General features: G+C 43.9%; 1 protein-coding gene and 1 non-coding gene across 2 annotated transcripts; one reads left to right on the top strand and one right to left on the bottom strand.

Moving 5' to 3' along the window:
* The first annotated feature begins 996 nt into the window (after nucleotides 1-996).
* Nucleotides 997-1561, top strand: LOC133737075 (F-box/FBD/LRR-repeat protein At1g13570-like). The gene is made up of 2 exons (XM_062164702.1): nucleotides 997-1110; nucleotides 1250-1561. The coding sequence occupies exons 1-2, from the start codon at nucleotides 997-999 to the stop codon at nucleotides 1559-1561; spliced, it is 426 nt and encodes a 141-aa protein (XP_062020686.1).
* Nucleotides 1562-4121: 2560 nt separating this feature from the next.
* LOC133741605 (U2 spliceosomal RNA) lies at nucleotides 4122-4322 on the bottom strand. Its single transcript, XR_009862047.1, has one exon. It is a non-coding gene; the product is annotated as a U2 spliceosomal RNA (small nuclear RNA).
* Nucleotides 4323-10670: the final 6348 nt, after the last annotated feature.

Here is a 10670-nt window from a genome sequence, read left to right as displayed (position 1 = left end):
TTTGTTAACAGTCCGGGCTTTCCCGGTCCCTGAAAATGGAAAACGTGTTTTGAGCCCGACCCGAAAATTTCGGGCTCGGTCCCGGTTCCTGTAAAACCCATGCCGGGCTGGGACCGTGCCCAGGCCTAATCTCGAGCAAAGATTTTGAATAAAAGTTCTATTGAAACGGTGATTAAGAGTTTAACATAGAAATCCAGAAATTCAATAGCAAACCAACTAAATAAACAGAATAGTCATATTAGGGGCTTCATCTCAGCCCTAGCCTAGAAGTTTAGCAATCCATAACTATGAAAAACATGACTAGAATCAAAGAAAACATGAAACAAACAATGGAAGAATTGAGGAACTCGGAACCAGCGTTGGTGAGAGCTTCTCTTCTCCTTGTTCTCTGCAGAATATGTTGCCTCCTCTGTGTCTAGACGTTCTAGTTTTTCTGCCTTGTATGTCCCTCCCGATTCCTACTTGACTTGGGCTTCTTAGGTCTTCTAGTCCAACTTGGAATAGCTTTCTTCTCTCCAAAGAAACGCAGGATTACTAAGGTCAATGTAAGAAATTACTCCAAATATGTCAAACACATTCAGCCTTATTCCATTCAAGTGCTAAGAACAACGGACTTGGGCCTCACAAGTCAGATTCCGAAAATCTTTCAGAATCTGCCTTCCCGAACTAGGTTCACTTAAATCATCATAACTTGCTCCACAATAATGCGAATCCACTTCCGTAAAATTCCTCAGAAAGCTAACATCCGTATCTTTCCAATGGTTTATGGCTCGCCTGCTAATTCCTTGTGAGAAGGTACAGTTTAATCCGTGAAGTTGACGCACAACAGAGACAATTCTGGACACTCAGGATAGCAAGCGCCCTTTCAATCCTGCGTTTAACTTTAAGCTCCAAATCTTTCTTTTCTCCAATTTATCCTACAAAACACAAACACAAAGTAAATGACTCAAAAATGATAAGAACTAAGCTTAGAATCCTACATTTAAGGGTATAAAAATGTATGAAATTATGAACCTATCACTCCTCTTATACTTTAATGATCTTGCTGAAATCTTAACTACTCTATATCTTCTGAGAAGCTCCCCTGCTCTGGAAGAACTAGATGTTACGGTAAGGTTTACTCTGTTGATGCATGCGGTATTTGGTTATGTTAATTTGAAACTTCAAATCAATTCTACTGTAAGAATTTGTTGTTTTGAGAGCTGTTTGATCAAATGTCCGATATTCTGAAGCTATTAACCTTCTTCAGGTCCGCCATAAAGAACAGGAGATTGCTGTTGATGAAGAAGCAAACTCTTGGTTGGATAACCTAGATGATGACATAAATTGCTCGTTCCCCAAACTGCGACTTGTTGAAATAACCCACTTTTCTGGTTGCAAAGCTGAACTAGATTTCATCAGACTTTTGCTTCTAAATTCACCCGTGCTTGAGACGATGACTATTAGGGGTCTTTCTGAACATGGTTCTTCAGAAGTTTTAAAGAAGTTGCTCCAGTTAAGGCGTACCTCAAGTGCGGAGATTATATACTTGGATCCCTTGGCGCTCAGAAAATCAGATTAACAGGACTTGCTTGAAAATAATGTGTTTTTGTACAGTCTGTACAGTCTTCAATCTCTGTTTGTATGAAGTCTGAACAATGTAGGATAAGATTTCCAACTTTCCTACTCTCTGAACAAAATGGTTACGATCCAGGTCCAGCATCGAAAGTAGTCTAGCTCGACTTGGAAATCGGTCCACGAATGAATCTCATGGTTTTGGTCTGTGCTCAGCTCAGTATATTTTAAGTTTGTATCCACCATTGTATTTATAAAAGCGGTAAACTGGACTTTTGTCGGAGTATTCCTCTTTTGGTAGCCCAATTGGGATTGGACTTTGCCGTTTCGGTACTGTATTAAACCTTGATGTGAACCAAAGTACTATCAGCACTTCTTATATACTTTATGATGATTTATGGATGCAATATTTTGATCATTTTCAACTATTTAAAGCAAATGCACGTCTAGTGCTTAAATCAATATTTTTCAACTTTATTGTGGGATAGATGTTGAAGGGGAAATGATGTTAGTTTAGTGCATAAGAATTGTGCACATATCAGACCAAAGGACAAATTGTGTTGGGAATCAAAATATCAAATGTTCCTAGCTAGCTGGCTCAGGCAGTCAGCAGTCGCATGTTATGTAGTCCAATAGTTTTTGCTATTAATCATATTGCAAAAAAAAAAAAAAAAAAAATTAGTGAAGGACAAAACCATATGAGATGGTGTAGGGGCCATCATTTGGCTCTAAACCCGCCCGACCCGTAGGGCTGAAGCCTGACTTGGCCCTTGCATTAGGGCGGGCCGGCCCGACCCTTTCTCAAATAGGGTAGGGTATGGGCCATGCAAATGAAGCCCGGCCCGTTTGAGCCCGTTAGGGCCAAGCTTGGCCCGGCCCTTTAAAGCCCGCCCAATTACGCCATAATAATTTTTTATTTTTTCTATTTTTTTAAATATGTTTATCTTTTTTCTATAACATACAACTTATCTCTTTCTTTGTAATTGATTACCTACGCTTTATTTTCTTTAATTTTTGTTTTAATTGTTTTTATTTTTTTTGAGTGGAAGACGTCAATAGAACCAACACACACACCCATGCAGTGTATCCCAGCATAGCCAGACTAATCACTGCACCGCAGACGCACGAACCATTGGGTGTTTTAACTAACCCAGGTCCCTCAAATCACTGCACCGCAGACGCACGAACCATTGGTTGTTAAACAACAATTTATTTTGGGAGATTGCGAGACATAGTTAATTGAATATAACAACCTTAACTAATATTTATAAATGTTATAAGTTAATTCCAATATATATGTATGTGTATGTGTGTGTGTATTAAATATGATCAACAAAATTAATGAGTCTTGTATTAACTATATTATCATTGAGCCACATTTTGAGAAGAAAAAAAAAAGTATTTTTTTGTTAAACAAAATAAGGCATTTTTGGACCCATTTCGGCCTTATTTGGCCCTATTCAGAGGGCCGGCCCAACCTGGCCCTTTCAGCCCTAGTGGCTCGGGCTTTTCGGGCGGGTAAGGGTTAGCATATTTAAGCACCGGCCCTACCCTACCCAGCCTTAAATTTTGTTGACTTTGACTAGGCCCTGCCCGACCCGACCCTAAGCCCTAAAATTTAGGGTAGGGCCGGCCCTAGCCCGGCCCATGATGACCCCTAAGGTGGTGTGCATGTTCCAGTACAACTTTATTAGTCGATGTGGCCTTATTTTGATGCACTTTGATTCATTTTCAATTTTTTTTTCCCTGTATGAATTTGAATCCGCTATAGTCGTTGCGGTGATAGATACATGGTACTCGTGGACTACACAGTAATCACTTTATTATTCTTATTGTTAATCAGTAAAATTAATTTTCAAACAATAAGTCTACCCCAGTCCTATAAAAAAAAAATCTTTATTCTGGTTGGTTCTCCGCTGATGTGAGACTCTCTTTATCGATTAAGAGTGGTGTTAATGCTCAAAGTCCGGCGGTAGCCGAACCTTCGTTTAACGCGGGTCCGGTGGGCGGACCGCTACTCTGAGAACCTGATGATCTTCGCTAGCTGTCAAATGAAAGACAGGGCGTCAGAGGGAGACCGCGTTGGGCGGTCTTCACTTCTCCGATGCCTAAGTCAGTCAATGCATATAGACAGAATAACAATAAATGAGTAGTAAATGCGTAATTAATGAAGAGAGAGGAGAGGACCTTTTATAGGTGAGGAGAGGGTTGATCTTCTCCTTGTTTTCGATGTGGGACTGATGTGCTTCAATTCCCAGCGTTTGGAGCTTCTGACGCTATCTTGGCATGGCGCGTGGCGACGCGTTGGCGATGATCTGGGGGCGATCCGAGGCTCAGGCGGTAGCCCGCCTGGCTGTGTACCCGTAGGTTACTCCTTTGGTGGGAGTTGGTACCTCTGGCGGTACTATGAGCGTGGCTCATTGTAGCTAATTATGCTTGCAAATGTACATGCATGTACAAGTGGATATGAAGTTGGACAAAATTAGCAACCTACTAAACTTAATGTTCATAAAAACAATATTATCACTTTTTTTTAATTTTTTATTTTTTTTTATTCTTTTTTTATGGTAGGGTGCGCCAAGCTTTGCTGTAGTGCAACGCAAAGATGACACGTGTGAGTTCCAGTAGCAAGCTACTGTAGTGAACCCACCCCTTAAAAAAATTAATTTAGTGAAGCAATATCATCACTTGCCACTTAAAAGTATTCAAAATTTTGTGAAGCCTTACAAATTAACAACAAAATTGATTTCAAAATACAAAAAAAGAAGAGTTAATGTTTGCAAAAGAACAGTAAAATAATAAAATGAAAACCCAGGAAAGTAATATAGTCATATTAATTTTGTTTTACCTTTGGTTTTTTTCGTCTCTTTTCCATTTTGGTTTGTTTTCTCTTTTCCATTTGTGAAATGTTTCACAGTTTAGAAGGCTTTGGTTTCTCTTTTGGGCTTTGCCCATGCTGTGTCCTGGTCTGTGGCCTTCGGTGTGCTTGTTTTAATTCAAGTTGTCAGATGCTGACCCAAATTCACGGTCGGCAAAGACTGTTGCTTCCCTAATCGGTCCAATTACCTGCTCAGCCCAATCATACCAGCCCAATGCTCAAGCTGTTTGGCTCCAGTTTTTCTTGAGCTGGTCAACAGTCTCTTTTCTTGCGCGGGCGTGCCAGTACCGTTCGGGTGCGGTCGTCGGGGGTGTCCCTTGACCTAACTTCTTTCAAGCGATTGTGGACGAGGAGAGCACCAACCTCGTCGTGAGAGTCTTTGTGCCTCGTGGCGAGGACTTTTGCTGAGCTTCTTCAAAATCACAATCGATACTTGATGTTGTAGATCGAGCAGAGCGAGAACCACTGGGAAGTGAGGAGAACTTGCTAAAGCGTGACTTTAGCTTGACTGGAAGGTTTGGTGGCACTGACAGTCGGCTCCTGAGAAGACTAGGACTGGAGTGTGACTACCGGTAAGAAAAGGAGAGGGGTTTCTCTAGAGAGGCTTGGATAATCTTAGAGATTGTTGTTGATGAATTGTGTCTTGTTTCATTGTAACCTCTATTTATAGGCTACCATGCCAAAGTGGTTGGCCTTAAACAAATGATAGTGGAGCACTAAATGAGATAGTGGAGCACTAATTGGAGATAGAAAATGATGAGTTTTGGAGTGATTTTGAGTCACTTTCGGCTCCTTTATTCCTTCAACTATATCTCCATCAAGAATTCATAATGGGCCTTCGACTTCTTCATGTGAAATGATCCACCATGAGTGTAGATCATTCTGTCCAAATTTCAAAGCTTAATTCCATGTGGTTGGGCTGGAAATGCTGCTGGACTCCTTACAGGTCAAGTTTTCCAGTTTTGCTTCTGCAGAAAATTAGACTGATTGTTTGAAGGCTTTCCACTCGAAACTAGCTCTGGTACTCTTCATAAGAAATGATCCTTGGGATGTCTAGAATTAATCTGAAACGTTTTAGCTCATTTGGATTTCGGTTGGTTAGTCTGCCACCCCTCCTTCCTTGTTTAGCTCGGTTTCTCCTAGCCGAAGTAGGAAAATGTGCTAAAGTTGACTTTTCATTTCCATGTTTCCATCATTTCCTTTTCTTGCAGCTCGCATAATCTTCCATAGTAGGCTTTATTTAGCTTCTAAACAATATATTTCGAACTTGTCGACAATATATAGCTTGAGCCACTGATATTGGCTCAATTTCTCCAAGACAAAATGCTCATTTTGGGTCCAAACATTGCCCCCCAGACCTAGAAGTCAAAGGTCTTCGTCTTGACTGAAGAGGTCTTGAATCAGCACTGCTCTTATAATGTCGTTGCTCCAAAGCCAGTTCTATTGGCTTGACTGATATTACTTGACTGTTTCCATATAGGCCTCTAAATAGGCCATAAAGCTTGAATATATGCCACAATCTGAATTGCCTTTGTCATGAACTGACGCTTTCTTTGCCAACTTTATTGCTCCCGATGGATCTGATGTCTGGTATGCAGTGAATTGGCGAAACTTGGGCAGGTTGTAGGAGATCAGAACTTTAGTGTGCCCCCCATGCGAAGGAGACTGGTTTTGATCGTGAATGAGGATCCTTCTCTTCCTTGGTGGTAGCTTCGCCATGTGTATAGCAACAAGTATCTGCCTTGTTCGCTGGCTCTCTGTTGATTTTCTCAAATGTAGGTGTCGGAGCCGCTTCGCTGGCTAGATCAAGGCCTTCAGTACTTGGCGAAATAAGATGCAGAATAGCAAACTGTTTGCTGTCATTTAATCCTTCGCGAGTCTTATGCCGAAGAGGATGATTGGATCATGGCTATCGATATCATGACGTGTGACCAAGTGAAACCACCATATTTGCTGCAACTTTAGCATCTAAAACTGCATCGGTTTTAATCATGTTTTATTAAAAAAAAAAAAATTAGGCCACTATGCTGGCCCAGCGGTGGTAGGGAAATGTGTAATGTCATCTCTTCACTGTCGCCTCAGATGCGATTCTCAAGATGGAATAATGATTCATTAATTATCAACTAGAGCCACTCACTGGCCCAGCTAATAAATTATTCTCCAAAAATATCTGAGCTATAAATCAAGGTGTAATGGAGACGTGTTCCTTGCGACCCAGAAATGGCATCCAAGAAACCATTCGTTATCGATCAGGCAGATGAAATCACTGAAAAAGCTGCATTCACCTGGCAGACTAACATGGGTGTTCGATGTAGAAGTCAGACCGGAGAGGAGAGAAGTCGACTGATGGGCTTTGGTGGAGATGATAGTCAAGCGAGTCTGGGTCCCACACCTCGCGATCGTTTGCCAGATGATGCTATGGCCTATTATGGGCTTCCCATCCGCCGTCCCATAGCGGCTCTTCGGCAGGTGCCTGGTGATTTTAGTAGTTGGGGACCAAGGAGGAAAGTGGGCTTATGGCCTACTATCGCTCCCGAGGAAAATATTTGGTATCAGGAGGTCCGAGCGAGAGATTTGGCCCAATGGGATGCGGTGGGAATCACCCAAACCATCGATCTATGCTTCTGTCTTCCTCATAATACTAGCCCTGCACCACTAGCCGCCACTCTTTGCTTCTGGAACACCTCCAGCAATACATTTGATTTCCGGTTTGGGTAGATGAGCATAACTCTGCTGGATGTTCTTACCATCACCGGGTTGCCCATTGACTTTGACTCTTATGTGCATGGTCAGTTTGATGGCATTCAATTTCCTTTGAGAATGGATATGGCTGGTCGGGGGCATCGCAGCAAATCCTACTCATTCTGGCGCAACTGTTACTGCACCCAGCGTGACCATTCAGGAGGTATCGCATTCCTGGAATTCTGGCTTTGCAAATTTATCTTTTGCACTTCTTCCAACAAACCTACTGGGCCCTGGAATTCTCTGGCCACTGCTCTCTATAATGGTATTTGCGTTGGCCTTGGGCAACCTATATTGGGTGCGTTATAACGCTCCCTTTATAGAGCTGTAATGCTCCCCTTCGATACAGACATTAGTGGCCCTTTCTGGATCGTTGCCTTTTGGCTGCAGATTTATTTCCCTCACTTCTGTCGCGATGATATTCTAAAGGAACCTCCAGTCGATTCCCTTTTGGGGAACTGGCTTTGCCGCAACGTAAGGTATCGAGCTCCACCCTACTCCGAGTGTTTTATTTACTTGTACTTGCTGGAAGAGATGCTGGACCCAAAAATAGTCCTTTCTAGGCGATTCCCTCCTCCCCTTGATGATGGCTTTCTGCCCAGTGGACGGGATCATAGTGAAAGAGCCCTCCTGGCCTTTCGTCGCGCCATTTCCTGCTTGGATATTCGTCTTGCCACCGACCGCGTAAGTTAAGAGCTCTATGCCCCTAACCACTTTGCTCGCCAATTTGGGTTGGCCCAGTTAGTACCCTAGCCTCTGGTTGATTCTGCCAATTACTACACCTCTTGGCAGAGATTAGCCCCGCCTGGATCTGCCCCCTTTCAGGATCAGTTTACTTTGATAGTGATTCCCCCTTGGGTCAGAGCACTGTACCCCCTCAACGATCTCGACAATGATTATGCTGATTGGTGGAAAGAAGTGTCCGTGAACTGTTGGGACCTGCCACATGACGAACTCTTCGTCCTGATCTTTCGTGGCATAAGTAGTCCTAGTCCGGAGGACCACGAGATTCTTGAGCGCTTCTCCAACCCTGCATCACAATCCCCGCTACCTATTCTACCTTCTCGCTCATCGTGTCCAGGGATACAAATCCACAAGCCTAGGGCAACAGTAAGTTTTTGTCTTTCTTCACCATTCCTTTTCCTTGTCTTGATTTTCCCGCTCTTATTCCTGAGTGTGTTTTGCAGCAAACTACCCGGAGCAGGACAGCCTCAGTTCAGCTGGGAAACAAAAGGTAATAGTAGAGGAGACTCCTGAGGAAGAGTCTTCTCATGATGAAGATCCCGTTGAGGTAATTTGGTTAAGAATGATCCCAAACTTGTATATTTGGTGCTTCCCCCCTTTTTGAGTTATGATTCTTCTCTAGTACAGGCCACTGCGGTCTTCGCTTGCAAACGCGATCGAGCTCAATTCGTCGAAGAGAGTTTTGAAGATGATGAACCTCTGGGAATGCAATTGGTAAATTCCGGCCCCGTCTTATCCTAATTAAATTTTAGAATCTGGGCAGGATCTTCACTATGTATCTTTGGACAGGTCTGTCAAAGGACCACTTATCCCTCTCGCCTGAGCGAGGCTGGATCCTCAGCCACTGCAGAAGAGCCAATTCTCTCGCTAGTTCAAGCATCAACTAACCCGTGGCACCTCTTCCATCTCCCACACCTACAGAGCATCTGCAAGGTCCTACCATTCTAATAACGATCTCCGATGACGACTCCTCGGAGCATGAAAGCGTGGAAAGCCACTCTGAGGCTTCTGCCCCTTATGAGGAACTGATGACGACAGAGATTCTCACGGCACTAGAGGTCCAAGAAGTGAATGAGGCGAGGCCTCTTCTTCTTGGTGACCACGTACCAGATATTGACCCGACAGCTCGAGAGGTAAGCCACTGTTGGCCAATGCTTTCCATTTCCCTTTAGATCCAACCCTGCTCTCTGACATTTCTGAACCTGACCAGGATTCTGTTTGTACCGAGGAGGTGGTCCTTGATGCCGAAGCTCTGGCCGGCGGGACGTACATCCCAGGTTTGGGGGATGAGGCGAGCGTTGAGGCCGAAGGTTCTGCTTTCGGAGCTGCTTGTTTCCAACACTCTACTGATGAACCTCGCATTGAATTTCCAGAGTCTCCCGCGGCTGAGATGTCGGACCAAGCTCAGGGGGTCGTTGAGGGAAATTATGCTGAAGATGAAAGAATTGAGGAACCAATCAACCCTCTAGCATTGGTGACTTATGATCGTGCTGTGAATCTTTCGCCTCCTCCTCCCACTAGGCTTGAAAAGCTAGCTCGAATCCTTGAGGAAACTTCTCCTACCGCCGCTGAACTAGCGAGGACAGAGTTTTGAAACCTTTTGGGACAGCGGCGGCTAGGGCCTGAAAAACTCCCTAGGATCTGGGAAGCCATTGTGTTCCTTCGCAGAGAGCATGCGATCAATCCAACTCAGCTCGACACTATAGAGAAGCTGTTGAAAGACCTTAACGTGGCCCGTGCTCGCCAATCTGCCATGGAGGCTCGAGCTCGTGCTGCCCGCGTGGTACGGAATAACCTCGCTAGTAAGATGGAGACTCTTCGCGGCACCTTGAATGATCGGGCCACTCGCATGGGGGAGATAAGGCTCCAGAAGTTAGACTTAGAAGCCCAGATCCGACATCTCCAAGCTCGTTTGGCCCATGTGAACAACGAGCTCAGCGCGGAGGAATCCCAACTGGACGCTCCCTTGGCTGCCTCCAAAGAATTGACTCGCCGCTTGGTCCAAGCTGAAGAACGAGCCTTGTTGATTGAAAACGGGGCCCTTGCTGCAGGCCTCCAGGTTGAGGTGCTTTGTGTAAAGCTTGATTTTGCGGGCGGAACACTTTAGGCCTCTTATGACTTATAGTAGTGATTTCCTTAGGCCCAATTGTAGTACAAAATATACATATATATTCTTCTTGTAGTACCAACGACATCTTTATTTCTTAACTAATATTTATCTTTTGGATCCACTTGCTGGCCCCAACTCAAAACTCTTGGTTTTATCTTCTTAATAAGTCTTTAACTTCGCATTAACTAATTGTTGAAAAGTCCACCGTGAGAAGATAATATTGAAAATGGAACAGTTACCTCCTCGAAAACCGTTCGGTTCCCCCACGCGCCAATAATCCCTTCTTTTCCGAGATTTAGGGCAACTTGAATCACGCTTTACTGACACTTAGTTTGACTCTTCTCTTCGACCGTCCATCCAAGGGTGGATATTTGCATGCCTATATCTTCCTCCACATTATAAACCCAAATCTCCAATCCCAAAACCATTTCATCAACTCCAATATTTCTAACAGCAATCTTTCTTAATTACTCATCATCACCACTCTTCAATTCTCGCATTCTCTCAATCCATCACCAATGGAACCACAAAACCGGCAACCAACAGAGGATGGAGGAAGTAACAAAGGAGCCGGGAGTAGTGCTGTTAATGTCTAAAAGTTCGGCGGTAGCTGAACCTTTGTTAACGCTGATCCGGTGGGCG

Source organism: Rosa rugosa, chromosome 3 (genome assembly GCF_958449725.1).
Source record: "Rosa rugosa chromosome 3, drRosRugo1.1, whole genome shotgun sequence".
Classification (NCBI taxonomy): Eukaryota; Viridiplantae; Streptophyta; class Magnoliopsida; order Rosales; family Rosaceae; genus Rosa; species Rosa rugosa.
Note: the sequence above shows the minus strand (reverse complement) of the source record. Positions and strands in the feature narration are given on the sequence as shown.

Excerpts from the sequence above, each read along its gene's own strand:
- LOC133737075 (XM_062164702.1), top strand. The coding sequence starts at position 997 with ATGTATGAAATTATGAACCTATCACTCCTCTTATACTTTAATGATCTT. Across the intron at positions 1,111-1,249 it reads TGGAAGAACTAGATGTTACG|GTCCGCCATAAAGAACAGGA; the intron begins GTAAGGTTTACT and ends AACCTTCTTCAG.